Source organism: Euprymna scolopes, chromosome 7 (genome assembly GCF_053919585.1).
Source record: "Euprymna scolopes isolate OS-2025 chromosome 7, ASM5391958v1, whole genome shotgun sequence".
Lineage (NCBI taxonomy): Eukaryota > Metazoa > Mollusca > Cephalopoda > Sepiida > Sepiolidae > Euprymna > Euprymna scolopes.
The window spans coordinates 136,354,787-136,373,050 of record NC_136488.1 but is presented as its reverse complement, the minus strand read 5'-3'; the positions used below and the strand labels follow the sequence as shown (position 1 = coordinate 136,373,050).

The window sequence follows — 18,264 nt, the reverse complement described above, 5'->3', positions numbered from 1 at the left end:
GCAGTTTTAGTTACGTCGATCGTCCGCAGGTTCACTTGTTTACTAAGCGGTTGTGATGACAACGAGTTAAGACTAGTGAGTTATCTCACCTTAGACTGGCACTTTTTCCTTATCGTGCCTCTCGTCAATTGTCAAAAATGTCATAACAACGTTGAACCTGAAAACAAAGCGATTGACGACTTAGAACGATCAGCTGTAACTTAAAAATATGCATTAAAAGACGTAAGTCACAATTGTGTTTGTTTTTGTATAAAATTATATTTTACAATATAGTTACAATTTAAAACAAATCGTCTTTTTTCTTTTGGTGGTTCTGAAGTTCCCAGTTAGCAGTTTTCTCACAGTGCTCTGAGGAGGGAAAAATGACGCTTCGACAATACGGTCTTCAGCAACACATGCCGTGTTTCTCTCTCTCTCTGCTCTATCTATCTCCTCTGCTGATTCACCGTTTTTATTGGCATTTTGTCGCTTTGTTTTCTCTATCCACGCGTCCTGTCAATCGGTTGATACATGTGTTCTTAAGTCACGTTTTGACCTCAGAAGAACATTCGATTTTGTCTTCAACGAGCGACACGTGAATTACCCACTCATGCCAATATCTGTAATTCCAGAGCTTACGAGGAATGTCACGTTTATTTGTTTTGTAAACAAAAAAATCGTCGTCCGATTTCTCTGTTTATGACGTAAGCCCTTCCTCTTTTCAACAGGTAGACAATCGATTATTCGATGCCCACTCTTTTAAATCTTTTATTAAAGTTTTTTCTTTTCAGTTATGTATGATGGTTCCAGCCATTCATTACATAACACCCCTCCATTAACCATTTTTTTTCTTTTTTTTTTTTTTTTTTTTTTTTTTTTTTTCAATCGTCTTATCGGTCCATCGACATTTCCAATAATGTTTTTTTTTTTTAATGTCACAATTTTTTTTCATCTCTTTTACTGTATTTTTTTTTTTCCGTTTAACTTAGAAAAAAAAAAAAAAAATAAAAATAAACATCAACAAGAAAAGCATAAGGTCTTCTTCGGTATAAGTGCATCGGCCGCACTTAACAGCAAAATATACGCTGCAAATTTACCAATTTTACCGAAGTGGTCGATTTGTCCAATATTCTCCACTACCTCGGCTCTTTAATTAATATTACTAATTAACTAAATACGAGTCTTACATTTTAATGACTTGTTTAAAATGTGGGCAGCATATAGTACAAAAATTTCGACCAGAACGCCAGGATCCTAAATATTGGTGGCAACTCCGAACTCCCTATGATAAGGATGTTGCCTAACATCAACAGAGTAATTTTCTTAACCAATCCAAACATCCTGTTCCGCGCTCCCGACCCGCAGTTCGATTATAACCTGAGTTCCCAACCCCCGTGCTAGCCCTAGCTACGGTTGGCTGATCCCTACTATCATAATCAACTCTGCACGACCTGGGCACTAAGTTATATATATCTTCCTTCCATATTTCATCAACTTCTTTAGCCCTTTCAGCCGTCATGCTACGCGTGATTATTTTCCGTTCCATCAACGGGACCCTGTTTTCCTGACTTGGGGATTCTCGTTGATGGCGATTGCTCTGTTGGGGATAATTTTCTTCCTCCCCACTAGAGGATTCTTGATCTGAACTACTATCCTCTACCGGTGCTGACAGGGTTGTTTTTCTACAGCCCTCTTGCTTGTTGGGGATATCCCATTCCTCCAGTTCTGCTTTCCGAAGGTGTTCCCCATGGGCTTTTGTTACTGCCCCCGTCAGTTGACTTCTAATTCTATACGAGACTGGCCCCGTCTTTTCTATTATTACGTAATATGGAGACCATCTTACGTCTAGCTTTCCCTTTTTTCTATTATTTTTATAATAAACTAAGTCGCCAACTTGAAAATCGACTGCTTTTGTTTTCTCGTTGGCCCTATCTATCATTTTCTTCCTAGCTCTCTTTACATTGTTCCTGACTAATGTAAAGGTCCGATGCATGTCCTGCAGAGCGATCTCATGATCCTCTTCCCCGTAGTAAATTCTACGCGGCCTCAGTATGTTGTCTAACGGCAAGACAACGTCTCTATTATAGAGCAAATAATAGGGGGAGTACTTTGTTGTTTCGCTGACATGAAACCTTACAGCAGCCAGCATCTGGTTTAAGTACATGTCCCATGAACGGTCATTGTCCCCTATTTTCTTTGCTAGTACGTCATGCATCGTCCTATGGAATCTTTCTATTTTCCCGTTACTTTGCGGGTGGTAAAATGAGGTGGTCACGTGATCAACATTAAGCTCTTCTAAAGCCCTTTTCATGATCCCATTGACGTTCTCCGGTCCGTTATCCGTAAGTAACTGCAATGGTGCACCAAATCTGGGAAATATTTCCTCAATTAAGAGATGCACCACTGTTTCTGCCTTTTTATTAGGTACAGCGAAAGCCTCAGGCCAACCACTATACATGTCGATGAACGTGACTATGTATTGATTGCCTGACAAAGTCCTCGGATAGGGTCCGGAAATATCCAATGCAATCTTAGCAAAAGGAAAAGAAGGCATGTCGGTCTCCTGCATTTGAGGTTGTTGCTTCCTCAAATTTCTGGTCTGGCATGGGACGCACTTCCCTATGTGTTCGTTTACCTTCTTGAACAAACCAGGCCAGAAATACTTCTGTTTAATGGAGTGGAACGTTTTCTCCACACCCATGTGACCATTCTCATCATGGTATTGTTTCAATACCTTCATCCTCAAATGAGACGGAATATATAATCTAACTAAAGGATCGTCGTCGGGTTGCGATAAATAATATACGATATCGTCCATTATGATGTACTTTTTTTCTTCCATCTTGGACGTTTTACCGCTCCTCATCCGTTTCTTTAATTCGACGATCTGACTATCGGCGTCTTGTTCTTTACACATATCCAAACCTGATAGTGTAGGACGCTCGCTTACTACCGGTGAGCCTTCGTCATCCTTATGCGATACAAACTCTCTTGGTTCAAAACGATTCGAGTTTATCGCACTCACCGTGTAATTCCTATCATCTATTTCTACTGGAGGATCGTCTTCATCCCGACTCGCATTTACCGCACGGGATAAGAGATCCGCACAGACGTTATCTTTTCCTTTTAGGTACTGTATGGTGCAATCATAGCCAGCCATACTTAATGCCCACGTCTGTATCTTCCTATTCTGTATCGGAGATTTCAGCAAGTACTCCAATGGTCTGTGATCCGTGTAGATGGTGAACGTAGCACTATGCAAGTAGTGATTCAACTTGTTTAAGGCATAGTGAATCGCATATGCTTCTTTCTCTATTGTTGACCATCTAGTCTGGGTATCAGACAACTTATGAGATAGAAAATAAATGGGTTTCTCTATCTCCCGACCCTCCTCCGGGTCGTAGACCATTTGAGACAAGGTTGCTCCGATCGCATAATCGGAGGCATCCGTGTATAACCTGTATCCTTTGTTAGTGTCCGGGTATGCCAGCATCACCATCTCTGCAAGCTTCGATTTCAATCGATTAAAAGCAGACTGACACGCATCGTCCCAACAGAAACGTGCATGCTTCCTAGTTAACCGAATTAACGGTTCGGCGATTACAGAAAAATCCTTGATAAATCGCCTGTAATAGGATGTCATGCCTATAAAGGATCTAACCTGCTTCACAGTGGTTGGGGTCGCAATTGCCTGAATTGCTTTAACCTTGTCCCCCTCCGGCTGGATACCTTTCTCACTTACTCGGAATCCCAGATATTGCACTTCCTTGCCGAAAAACTCACACTTCGCCGCCTTTAACCTTAAATTATGCCTACGTAAACTACCTAACACCTTTTCTATATGCCTAACATGTTCCTCCTTTGTTTTGGAGAATATCAAAATATCATCCAAATAAGGCACGGTGAATTCTTCCTGTCCCTGTAACACTACGGACATTAGCTCCTGAAACACTCCCGGAGCGTTAGCAAGTCCGAATGGCATTACATTAAATTGGAACAGTCCTCTATGACAGGTGAACGCAGTTTTCTCTTTATCTTTTTCGTTCAACTTTACCTGCCAATACCCTGATTTCAAGTCCAACTTTGAGAAATATTTTGCTGACCCAAGCGAGGCCAGTATATCATCAATTACTGGTAGCGCTCGGGCATACTTCTTTGTTATCTTATTCAGGGCCCTAAAATCTACACAGAACCTCTTTGTTCCGTCTTTCTTTTTTACCAAAACTATCGGGAAACTCCACGGACTGTTTGACCTTTCTATCACCCCTGCCTGTAGCATTTCCTCTAGTGCTACATTAACTTCTTCTCGTTGTTTGAGAGGTGTTCTATACGGGTTTTTCTTTATGGGATCGTTTTTTCCTGTATCGATCCTCATCTCTACTGTGTCAGTCCGGCCTAAATATCTATCCTCTGTGACGAATAAATCAGTATTTCGTTGCAGGACTTTATTTAAAACTTTCCTCATTTCTTCCGGCACTTTTATGCCGTTGAGGTTACTTTTGTTTCCCGACTTCTTTTGTTTATTTGGCTTTGATATTGCCATTACTACTTCTGTTCTTCTACATCTACCTATCTTGTAACCTTTCTTTAATTTTACTGTCTGGTTCGTGTTATTCATAATTAGCAAAGGAAAACTTTTCCTACCTTTAATTTTAACTACCGTGTTCGCTACGGATACACCACTTAGATCACTTAGGAAGCCTTTATCTATCTGCACTACTTCGTAATCTAAACCCTGACCATTTCTCATTTCGGCACGAGCTGTGCACGCATGTAAATGCTGCGGTTTCAGGGTGACATTGTGCCTTAATCTAACTATACTCGAAATATAAGCCTCCTCTTGCAGCGCTATGTACTCGCTGCCTAATCGGATTGCTCCTAAATCAAAGTACATTCTAACACTATTTTGCTTGAGCCAGTCTCGGCCCAATATGACGTTCCTTTTAAGGTTTTTCGTCACTACAAAATCATGTCGAATGTACTGGCTTCCTACTTTAATTTGTAAACGCGCCACTCCTTGCACTATGAGAGGTGACCCGTTTGCAGTCCTTAAATTCATCTCTATTTTCTTTATCTCAGGCTTCTCTCTGAGACTTTCTAATACAGTACTTTTTATTACAGAAATTTCGGCGCCAGTATCTACTAAAGCCCTAAACTTATTTTTCTCTATCTTAATAGGGATGCAATTAGCGGCGCCCATATGTCCTATGATCTTTGACTGTTCACCCCTCTTCCTCTCGCTGGGCGTCTTGCGAGTGGGGTCTGCTCGTTTCCCGACTTAGGGAAGGTGTAGTTCCTGGCTATATGGCCTTTTCTGCCGCAATTGTAACACTTAATCCCCGGCCAAGGGCGCTCTGTTTCTCTTGCCTTGAAGCCGGGTCCCCTATTAAATCCTCTATAATTCCTCTGCCCCCTATCTGGCTCTGGGAATCTTTTTTTCCTTATCGCTTCTATATTCCTCTGGCGCCCACTATAATTTATTTCCATAGGTTCTTCTTCTCGGTCATTGCCTCTTATGCGGTTTTGCCACCGATCCTCGATTAGGGCCTTTTCATAGGCTACCTTGAGGTCCGATGGTTCTTCCCTCATGACAGCGATTTTGACTTGTCTGTCATATAGCCCCTCGATGAAGAAACCTATCACTTGGCTTTTTATTACTTCATTGTTCGTATCTAGACTACCATACGAACCTATAGCCAAGTGCACTAACCTCTGCATGTAGTCCTGCACAGTTTCGCTTCTACCCTGCTTAATATTTGCTAACTCCCTAACAAACTTGGTAGGATCTGCCTGGACTCCAAAATAATTATCTAGAGCTCGCTTCAAGTCTACCCATGCCACACTCTCATTGTTGGCTAGTAGTCCTGAAACAAACTGTCCTATTTGGCCAGCCGTCGTAATTAACGCTAATTGGCATTTTTCTTCCTCTGTTTGGCTAACTATTCTAGTGTATTTATCTATATCATTTAGCCATCTTCTGTATTCCTGCGATCGTCTAGTGTCTAATGGTTTTATTTTTGATAACAACGCCTCCCCCCTCAGAGAGTTCGAAATGGCCTTCCCTACATTGTGTAGTTCAGCCCCTAGGATCTGAGCGAAATCTGTGAAAAACTGCTGTTCCATCTTTTACAATTATTTTCAAAATTATACAAGAAAGAATGTCATAACAACGTTGAACCTGAAAACAAAGCGATTGACGACTTAGAACGATCAGCTGTAACTTAAAAATATGCATTAAAAGACGTAAGTCACAATTGTGTTTGTTTTTGTATAAAATTATATTTTACAATATAGTTACAATTTAAAACAAATCGTCTTTTTTCTTTTGGTGGTTCTGAAGTTCCCAGTTAGCAGTTTTCTCACAGTGCTCTGAGGAGGGAAAAATGACGCTTCGACAATACGGTCTTCAGCAACACATGCCGTGTTTCTCTCTCTCTCTGCTCTATCTATCTCCTCTGCTGATTCACCGTTTTTATTGGCATTTTGTCGCTTTGTTTTCTCTATCCACGCGTCCTGTCAATCGGTTGATACATGTGTTCTTAAGTCACGTTTTGACCTCAGAAGAACATTCGATTTTGTCTTCAACGAGCGACACGTGAATTACCCACTCATGCCAATATCTGTAATTCCAGAGCTTACGAGGAATGTCACGTTTATTTGTTTTGTAAACAAAAAAATCGTTGTCCGATTTCTCTGTTTATGACGTAAGCCCTTCCTCTTTTCAACAGGTAGACAATCGATTATTCGATGCCCACTCTTTTAAATCTTTTATTAAAGTTTTTTCTTTTCAGTTATGTATGATGGTTCCAGCCATTCATTACATAACACACCTACCTAAAGTGACTGGTTTTAATGCACCTTCGCCCTTTCTTCTAGTTAGTATAAACAGCTTCGTCAGGCTTAGCAGCTAAACCACACAAGAAGGCGAGGAGCTGGACTAGGTTGTTAGTCTATTTGAGACGTATGCTATGAGGGTACTTTTTTTTTTAGAGAGAGGGAGCTTATTCCCACTACCACCCTCTGTTGTGAAAACCAAAGAAACCATAGATATCGGCAACAATTTAATTCACATATGTATTTATTTGTCACCTTCCTTCCAATTCTCTAATTCGAATTAGTCCTGGATATGACCTTAAACTATATCCAATGGTGAAGCCCTAGCTTGCGGGCTTTGGGGAGTGTGGAGCCACCCTTTAATTGCCATTGTTTCCAGGTCCGCTCTAACCTGGAGTAGTAGTACCTGTTAGGGTCCCAACTATGGGTTAAATAGAAACTGACTTGCAAAAAAATATATTCTTTTAAAAAAATTTTTCTTCAAAATAACTGGATTCGGCATTAAATAACTTGGAAAGGGTTGATATGCCGTAAAACAAAAACAACCAACTAACTTGAATTATATATGTCCTATTTATATAAGGACAAATTTAAAACACAGTATAGCATAATCATGTTGGTATATCATTCTCATTCAATAACCAAAGTTAAGCAACTTTGAACCTGGCCATTACCAGATGGGTGACCATTTAAAAATATCAGGTGTTGTATGTAAGAGCACAGTGAAACGTCCTTGTAAGAAACTAACATCATCAAATGCATCTCTCCTCACTTGAACTCATTAACGGTTTGTGAATTTAATATTTTCTAGAAAGTTCCTTTGCAGAGAAAGCCTCCCTGGGTGAATGATGCACCAGAAAAGAAAATATCTGATTCATTACCTACTTCTTTTGTTTCAGCTTGTTAAACTCATTGATCTAGTGGTCCTCATCAATTTGCTATTCTGGAATCTTTTCATAAATTTTCCTGTTCCAGTAGCTATTTTTTCAAGAACTGCAGGCTTCTGGAACTCTTTCTGCTGACTGTTTGCCTCCTACCTAAAATCTTGATTTTTTTTTTTTTTTTTTTTTTTTTTTCAAAATTAGGGTCAATAGGCATCTATTTTCTTTGCGTTAATCATCTTTCATTCTTTTTAGCTCCTTACATCAAGTGGCTTCATACCTTGTCTGGAGTGATGTAAGTACCTGTGACAAAAGGAAAAATAGCCTATTCCAAAAAATAATGTAACTTTATCAAAATAAAATTATTTTATCAAAAAAATCATTTTTAAGTGATTAATGGGAATTCCTAGACATTATAACAAAAATTTTACAAGTTTGAATTATTATTGAGTTATCTCCATTTGTTTCTTCAGATTGTTTTCAAAATGGTGATGTGAGCCAATCCCTCCTTGGTTATTTATAAAGTTTTATTTTTTTATTTAACAATAAAACTACTTGATCAATTTACATGATTTTTGTAATATGATGTGTTTGTTTCATTACAGGTATGCATATCATCCAGATTTTTTTATTTTTAATGGGGGGTTTATTCTGGATAAAAATGAGACTGACACTGTTAAAATTAGTAAAAATAATGTCCAATAATGTCAAATAAATAGAAAAAAGGCTTGCTTTTTTTTTTTTTGTTATTCTTGGCTTTGGAGCCAGGATCAAAGTGTAGTATCTGTTCTTCAGATGCTGCACCACACTTTTTCTGTATCGGTTAATGGAGGAGAAATCCTTCATGACTGATGCATTTTTTATTTTTGTTACTGACCAGAGTGCCCCTTTTTGGGGAGTATGCTTCCCCCCACATTTAAAACCGACCTTGTGTCTAACTCTGTCCTCATGGGGAGGCAAGTAAACAAAAAAAAAGTTCAATTCTTCTAGACCTATTTATGTATTACTAAAAACATTACATTAATTAAAACTTTTTGAACTTATTTGTCAGGCATCCAGAAAATTCGCTTTAAACCTGCCTATAATCCGTACACAGAGCCAAGCATGGAGATTTTCAGCTACCATGAAGGTAAGTGTATTTCGTTTTTTTTTTTTTTTTTTTTTTTTTTCCCAAAATCAGTTAAAAAATATATTCGGAGTGTTTGAAAATAGGAGTAATAAAGCACGAATATACAGAATAAAATTGAATGAAAGTGCTTCTGCGTATATCAACAAATATAATTATTTTATAATTAAACTGAGCAAGAGTACTGAGGACGTAATTTATTGTAGTCGCTAAATGATCGCAATGTTAACTGGACAAATGCAAGGGACATAACTCTGCTTTCCAAAAATGCACATTATCTGAAGTAAGACCATAAAGGAGTTACTTCCCTTTCGAATACAGATCATTATTCTTGAGGTGAAAATCTGCTTCCATCCAACGGTATAGTTTGCATCTTTTCTTTTTCTTTTTTGTAACAAATGAGTCACCACTTACAAACAAAAAAAACAAAAAAAGAAACAACTAATTTTTGCATCAATATGTGACAATTGATGAAACATGGATTTATCATTTTACCTCTGAAGTCCAATTGGCAGTGAGCTGAGTGGACAACAGCAGGGAAAGCTGTCCAGATCTACACAAAATGCAAATATCAGCATGCTAGCTTTTTTGCCTCTGTATCTTGGGATCTACAAGGAATTTTTGTTCATCGATTATCTTAAAAGAAGAATCATGAACAACAAATATTTTGTTTTTGAATTTTTAAAATAAATTCAACCAGATATATCTGAAGAAGGTCGGAGCTTACATCGGCCAAAACGTGCAAATTAAACTCAAGATGAAACCAACATTCTGAATAATGCAAATATTTGCAAATATTTTATAGCATTATTAGAGCGTTTGTAATTGCAAAAAAAAAAAAAGAAATTGCAACAAAAAAAAAAAAGAAATTGCAAAAAAAAGAAAGAAATTGCAAAAAAAAAAAAGAAATTGCAAAAAAAAAAGAAATTGCAAAAAAAAAAAAGAAATTGCAAAAAAAAAAAAAGAAATTGCAAAAAAAAAAAAAGAAATTGCAAAAAAAAAAAAAGAAATTGCAAAAAAAAAAAAAAAGAAATTGCAAAAAAAAAAAAAGAAATTGCAAAAAAAAAAAAAAGAAATTGCAAAAAAAAAAAAAAGAAATTGCAAAAAAAAAAAAAGAAATTGCAAAAAAAAAAAAAGAAATTGCAACAAAAAAGAAAAAGAAATTGCAACAAAAAAGAAAAAGAAATTGCAACAAAAAAAGAAAAAGAAATTCCAAAAAAATAAAAGAAATTGCAAAAAAAAAAAAAAAAGAAAAAGTATCAAGAAGATGCATCATATCGTAAGTCAATTACACTATAGGGTGGAACAATATAATTGTTGCCCTTAAGAAAACAACACTACAGCTTTATTTTTTAAATTTTGTTGAAAAAATCAATTCAGGTAACTGAATATAAGACAACTGTCTTTATGTAGACAAAAAGTACTTTTGTTTTTATTGCAGTTTAAAACCTTTTTTTTCTTTTTAAATCCATTTTCACCTCAAACAAGGCACAGTGTCACTTTGATGTACGGGGCTACTATCAGGGACATAAGTTGCAGGGATACTATGTAGGGAGTTGAGCAGCAAGATGTCTGTTCACATTACATTTGAATTTCCGCATGTCAGTACATTTGGGGAAGCAGGAATTTGGAAGGGAATTCTAAAGTCTAGCAGTTCTGGGGAAGAAACTATTAGAGTTTTCTGACATCTGGGGATCTCTACTGTGTAGGGGTGGAATTTTGCTGCTTGTCGGGGTAAATTATATTAAGCGGGTATGAGGGCTTGTAGTTCGTCGGAGCATCCACCATTAAAATACTTGTAGAACAGGTAGAGGGATGCAACATTTCATTGATGAGACAGAGGTAGAAGCTTAGATGATGGTTCAGGACCTATCAGGTTGGCGACTCTCTTTTGAACCCTGTCCAGGAGTGAGAGACAAGCAGCAGATGCGCCGGCCCAAATGTGGCTCAACATTCTTTTGCTATGTACATATTTCCCCTTTCCTTTCTGACTACTCAAGCGCTGATTTGAACCATTAAGCCATTTGTTGGAATAGTACATGGTGCAGTTCACTTCTAAGAGATGCACTTTCTCAGACATAACCCCTCTTTCCTCTGAGTGTTTACTTTATTGCTGTTTGCCAGAGGCACACTGATTAGGGAATGCTGATAGCTTTGTTCTCAGCTATTTTTTGTACTTGATCAGCCTCAATCACTTGTGGACTGACACTGAGTCCTGCTGCCACACCCAGGGTCTACCAGCGGCCACCTGATTGCACCTGAAGATCACCACACTCTTCATCACATCCAGGTACACTTTGGTGTTGACTTTCAAGCCGACTTCGAAGATGTGAGGTGGCATGATGTGGTCCTCACTCGAAACCTCACCAAAGACCATAACCATGGCTGGAAACTTTGCTTTCATCATCCTGGGCACACCCTCAAGCATTGAACTGTCTGGATTTGCATTTTGAAGGCGCTGGCAATGGTCCTGTGGTCATAACTTGGATCAGTAGAGAGTATGTGTTGTACAGCGGCACATCTCCGATCTCGCTCGTTGAATATTGTGTTGCTTTCAGACAAGGTAGAAGGCTGCTATTGCTCTTGGAATTTGTACACAACTGGCCAACTAGAAGATGGTCTGCAACAAAAAAAAAGAAATCTGGTTTTCATCAAATGGAAATGGAATCCTGTCGTCTTTTCTAGGGCGACAATTTTATTGTTCCACTCTGTACATGAATTGCATTTTAAATTCCTTCTGCTCCCTCCCTTGTGATATCATAAAGTGAGGTATTTTGAAGCCAAAGACAAATTCCTCTGCAAAAAAAAGCACCAAACTTTTAAAAAATTGTTGGAATTGGTGTATTGCTCTGAAAGAATACACTATGTTGATAAATTAAATTAAATTTTGTCCACAAGTTGATATTTTATTAGTCAGGCCCGGGACTTATTGAGTGATACTAATTAAGAAGTGACGCCTATTCATAGAAATATTTAAATAATAGCAGGCTGTTCGGTGTTGCCCGGGCGTAAGATATGCTTAAATATATTTTAATTCCTGCAGATTTCATATTTATTATTAAAGAGTTTATTCTCTATTGATTATTATATTGTACCCACTGATTTCAAAAGTTTAAAAATGACTTCAGCGCCATCAGCTGGAATCGAAACCAAAACACTCAGCATTCGTCATTATTTTGCCCTTTGACTGTCATCACTACTATCTGAGCTATTACCGGATGGCTAAAGATGGCTAAAAAGTAAGCAACTTCAAGCTAAAAATGTATATGTATGCATGATCAGGAGTTAGTCAATTTACTTCTGCCAAGGTCAACAGTTTTGTTTTCAATCTTGACCCCGTAGCAGCTGTTTTTACAAGATAAAAAACAAAGTGAAAATGTTACTGAGGTCCAAATACTCTTTATATCAAGTTTCCAGTCTGTAGACTGAATAATCAAAGAGGAGTTTGGTAGAGAAATTTCATACACAGAGACACGGTTACTTATGTCAGTGTGCTCGAACGTTTTCATCCTAAATTCTATGCACAATATAGAAACTATGCATAAATAGAATTAAACTTAGTGAAACAAAACCAATAAAAAATTAATAATTAATGTATGCTCGTTTTCCAAAAAGAATATGCAAATTAGTTAACCTTTATGTAGAAGGTCGCATATCCATGACTGAGTATATTAAGAAATTCGTTTTAATGATTTTTCAATAGAAAAAGTAGACTTTTAATATCAATGTCAGCGAGAAAAAAAAATGAATCAACTTTCTAGGTATATAGATATATATAGATATACACAAATACCATATTTTATGTAAAGAAAGATATAATGTAAAAAAAAAATAGAGAATGAAATAGGTGCGTGATATTATGTTCTTAATGTTATTCCAATATTCTATTCACTATGAAGACGAGCTTCAACAAGTTATTTAATTCTCAGCAGAGTTTTAAAAAGAGATGTATAACAGCACAGTCAGCCTTTTTACTCCCCCCCTCCCCCCAACTGATTTGATCCCTTTCATCAAAGTTTATAAATTTGAGCTTTGATTTAACTATAAACTTTTAATCTATAGATATTTGATCTTTGTTTTAATTATAAATTGATACATTTTTTTTTTCTTTTCTTTTTTAGGATTGAAAAAATGGGTTGAAATTGGCAATTCTGGAGTTTTCCGCCCAGAAATGTTGCTTCCGATGGGCTTACCTGAAGGTGTGAATGTAATTGCATGGGGACTTTCACTAGAAAGGTAAGTAAACGACGGACACATTGTGATAACAACGGGCGTAATTTTGATCTTGATTATATAATCTATATATATAAATCTCACCTGTCTGTTTAAATGTATGTATGTTTGTATGTCTGCCTAAAACTTTCGACAGAGGCGACGGATTTTCATGAGATTGGTATTGTTTTGAAGCTCAACCCTTCGGACAACAAAGATCGAAAATTGGCTAAAAACATTAATTCCTTCACCCTCAACTGGCTACTTTTCTATAAGGAGGGGTCACTTTTTTTGCTGATATTTTTGAAAGTCACCCCTCTTTTCTATTGACTAGCCTTAATTTAAACCTTTGCCACTTCCATTTTGGCGATGGACACAACGGCAAAGACGTCACATTTTTTATTCATGTTCTTTTCCTCCTTCGCGGTACAGGTTAGAGATTGCCTGTCTGCCTACTACCACTTTTTTTCTATTATATAAAACAAAATCAATCGGACCTGCTTCGTCTGATGAACATATATACCATGCACTTGATAAGTCAGGGGAGGGCTTTTGACAGGGTATGACACGGTGGTCTTTTCATGAAAATCAGATTCTATGGTATTACTGGGTGAATACTTAACATAATTAAATCTTTCTTAAATAAGAGAAGAATCCAAGTTGTCCTCGATGGTTGTACATCTAAACAATATGATATAAACGTGGGTGTACCTTGGGAGTTGATCCTTGGAACTTTATCTTTCCTAATATTCATAAATGATCTCCCTGCAAAAATTGTCTCTGAGATAGGCATATTTGCTGATGACACCATGCTCTATAACAGGCATGAGGGGAAAACGAATGAACACATATCAAGGCAATGGTGGAAGTCCTAGAGGAAGACCTCCATTCTATAGGAGAATGGGGGTAAAAGTGGATGGTAATGTTCACTGCTGCCAAGACTAAGCTTGTTTCCTTTAATAATTGCATGAAACCTTACCAAACAATAGTCATGGCTAAAGATACGTTACTTGAAAGTAATTCATTCAAACTCCTAAGCTTAACGTTCACAGGGAACATGAGTTGGAACAGATACATTGAGGGCATTGCCAAGGTTGCTGTGAGGAAGATGGGCTTCTCTATTGGGCTAAAAATTTACTTATGCCTGAAAGTATCCTATACCTCTACAAGACAACCATTCGCGCATGTATGGAATATTGTTGTCATATTTGGGCTGGTGTATCTGCTACTAGTCTTTCGCTTCTAGACAGGGTTCAAAAGAAAATCGCCAACCTGATAGATTCTGAACTGTCATCTAGGCTTCAACCTCTGTCCCATCGACGAAATGTTGCATCCTTCTGCCTGTTTTACAAGTATTTTAATGGTGGATGATCCAATGAATTACAAGCCCTTCTACCTCCTCGACATAAATACCCCCGACAAACCTGATAAGCAGCAAAATTCCACCCCTATACAGTAGAGATCCCCAGATATAAGAAAGCCTTCTACTCTAATAGTTTCTTCCTCAGAACTGCTAGACTTTGGAATTCCCTTCTGTGTTCCTGCTTCCCCAATTGTACTGACATGCAGAAGTTCAAGTGTAATGTGAATGGACATCTTGCTGCTCAACTTCCTACATAGTATCCCTGCAAAGTGGCACTGTGCTGTGTCTGGTGTGAAAATGTAAAAAAAAAAAAAAAAAAAATTATATAATCTCGATACGTGTATGTAAATGAAAATGAGCAAAGATTTTGCAGGGAAAATGAGGAAATTATAAAAATCTAAAGATTTATGAAAATAATTTTTATTTTAAATAAATTTGCCTATTCTTATATTAGTCTTATGTGCTGGTTGATTGACCAGTATCTCCCCACCCCTCATATGGAGAAACAAAAGTAAAGAAAAATTTGTATTATGTATATAGACGTCACGGGAAGACAATATTTTACACCAAAATGTAAATTGATCAAGTAGTTTTATTTTCATAAAGAAAATAATTTTTAAGTGAATTTGAGTTCTTCCAGTGGCCACCCCACTCCTTCTCCATATTAAGAATGGCTTTCTAAAAGCTTGCAAGATTGAATCAGAGATTTGGAGTTACTTGTCGTGCTCCTTCAGCCTGTTTTCAAAATGGTGTTATATTATCGCACATTTAGCAACAAAATTTGATTTTATGTAAAAATGAAACTACTTTATTAATTTAGGTGATTTTTGATGTACAATATTTTCTTTCACTCATGGGTACATAAGCACGCAAGACTTTGGTGTTCTGTGTCATTCAAAATACAAACACAATAAACCACGCAAGATATATCATTCATCGAAATAAATCAAAACTAGCATTAAAAAAGAAAACAACTTTTACTTACCTTCAAAAATTTTCTCTTGATTTTTTTTTTTTTTTAAATTTTTTTTTTAACTGCAAAGTCTTTCCCCAAATCGTCAGAACTAATCTTAGATGACACATTGGCTGCATATTACATAATAAACCACACAAAATTTTATCCATTGAAATGGAACAAAACTGACCAGCTCAAATTATTTCATTAAACACTGAAGGACCATTGAAAATTTGGCTTCGAAAATTTCTGTTGTACCCCCCCCCCCTTTTGTACCCTAAGCACATGCTTATTTTGCTTAATGGCTAATCAAACCCTGGGTATGTACATCATCTAGATTTTTCTTTACCTTTTATTTTTTTAAATTTTGCACAAATGTCCTTTGCTGTGTTGAACACAAATAAAATGATTCAGTGCAAACTATTTCTCCTTCATTAACTTTTTGAAGTGGCCGTGTAGTTTAACAATATTGTTGGCTCACAGATGAATGGTTTACAGGGCAATCAAAGAAACTAAATGAGGTTCAAATCAAAGATTTTAATGCCTTGAATATCTTATTTTGGAATTAGATTTTATTCTTTGCAATTTTTGTCACCCTGAAAAGTCTGTTTACGTTAATTTGCTTTAAGTGTATGGCCAATCATGTTGACACACCGGTTCTTGCCAGATCACCAAAGTTAAGCGATTTGGGAAGGCTAGGCACTGTATGTACTTTCTGAGAAGTTTGGGTATGAGGCCAGCACCCTCACCCTGAAAAAATAACTCCTCGCTACAAAAGCATCTACCAAGTTGTGGATGGCCTATGCCCCCACCCCAGGGGCTCAAGGCTATGGATGTGAATTTGTTTTAATCAGTTTTTTCATAATTAACATAATATTGCACCAATAAAATACCTCATTGTGTCACACTTCTGCAGACCATTCTCTCACATATGGTGATACCTTCTTGCTAAAAATTAATATTGTTATGATCATCTTGTCTCAGCCAGATATGCATGTGATTAAGGAGGGATCAGTGGAGGAAGCCGACTGAACCTAGCCTGGATGTTTACTACACTAAGACAAGATTAACACAAGGTTGGGCAAAAATAACAGATGTTTTTGAAAATTTGCATCACCGAAAATGGACATCACATGAAAGATATCATATGCCACACTTGATTTAATAAAATGGAAAATCTTTTGAAATAAATTGACAAAAAAAAAATGATCTCATCTCTATATAAATAAAATGAACTCATTTTTTCGCGTCTGATTTTGACCTTAATAGGATTAAAAATCAAGATATTTCATGCAAATATAATATGCAAAAACGGCAGAACAATATCTGAGGTGTGTTATAGGCTTATTATTTCTCAAATTCCTCGATAATCTTAGATTTCTATACTTTTTCTGCTGAGAAGTCACGGCCAAAATCGGTTAAGATCAATGGAAGTGGTAAAATATTTTCTCTCTAATAAATTCCTCCTCCCCCTGCCACCACTTAACACCGTTTGGGGATCATTCACAAGGAACAGTTGAGAAGAGAACACCGGTTTGGCTTCGTAGTTCTTTCATGTGAAGTTATTTAAAATCACTAAACTAAGCTGCAGTGCTCTGTGGTTAGCGTGCTGGACAATTCACATTATATTTTCACGTTCGCGCCGACCTACCGTAGTCGTTTTTTTTTTGTTTTTTTTTTTTCCTAAACAACTGGAATGGACTTTTCTTGGTGGCCGAACTGTTAACGTTGCAGATGTTTTTTTTTTTTTTTTTTTTTCACACTTTATTTTCCTACTTTTACTCATGACTCCAGGTTTGATCCTTCCTACTTACCTACCATAACATTTTTTAAAACTCCCCCCCCCCCCCCGTCCCGGAAACAAACACTCGGGCAACGCCGGGTACCCCCGCTAGTTTTCAATAAAATCTTATATTTTATGATTTAAAAAAAAAACAAAAAAAGAACATCTGTTATTTCTTCCCACACTGTGCACCAAAAAGCGGCATTATTAATAACTTTAAAAAAAAAAAAAATTGTGCTATTTTGATCTTTTACTAAAACTATTGTCTTTGTTATTTCAGACCCACGATGATCCTTTACGGCATCAACAATATTCGTGATTTGATTGGACCAAAAGTCAAGTTAAACATGGTCTACAATAATCCAATTTGCAGAGTTGGGATTGAGCAACTTTCATAAGCATTCATACTAATTATATACTGTAATTGCTTTTTAAAAACAAGCCTAATTTTTTTCCTAACAAAACAGACTCTTTTATTATTAATATTGTTACTATTATTATTATTAATTACTTTTATTATTAATATTATTATTATTACGATAAGCTGTATTACGCATTATGCAGGTACATTTACTGAATGTCTGGCAAACTTTATTCCAAAACTAATGTTGGACTCTCAGTTTTACTGCACTAATGTTGGTCTGTCCAATAAAAGTATATTCTATGCATAGTTAACCTTTGTTATTGCTAATAATACACAGAATTAGACAGCTTTTAATAAACAATGCTATCATTCTTAACTTGTATATCGACAGATTGAAAATCCTGTAAGCCATTTATATGAAATTAAAACAAACTTCCCTCAACAAAATAAGATATTATTTAAGTATTTTACACCCTTAAATGTTTATAATAAACCATAATACTTTCAGACTCTGTGATTATTACTTACATGATCGTGTCTGTGTGATTTGAACAAGTTGAATCACGTGAGCTCTTTAGGATTAAAATTTGTTTTTTTTCTGTTCAACGTTCGAAAAAGGTTATTTTATTTGTGCTGTTGACTCTATGTATATCGTTACAATTTCTCTGGAATACGACTAAAGTTAGATGGAAGCTTCGATGCGACATTTGAAAAATATATTTATTCAGCTTACATTCTGTCTTACCTCTTTGTTGTGGCTAGACAAA

The 18,264-nt window shown here is 36.6% G+C and overlaps 1 protein-coding gene across 1 annotated transcript in view; it reads left to right on the top strand.

The window, feature by feature from the left end:
• LOC145279985 (phenylalanine--tRNA ligase alpha subunit-like) overlaps window positions 1–17,808 on the top strand; it is a 50,836-nt gene extending 33,028 nt beyond the window's left edge. Inside the window, exons 12-14 of the mRNA XM_080131582.1 lie at window positions 8,746–8,823; window positions 12,942–13,056; window positions 17,414–17,808. Coding sequence (XP_079987708.1) covers window positions 8,746–8,823; window positions 12,942–13,056; window positions 17,414–17,531 — 311 coding nt within the window. The 3' untranslated portion in view covers window positions 17,532–17,808. The remainder of the gene's footprint in view (window positions 1–8,745; window positions 8,824–12,941; window positions 13,057–17,413) is intronic.
• The last annotated feature ends 456 nt before the right edge of the window (window positions 17,809–18,264 follow it).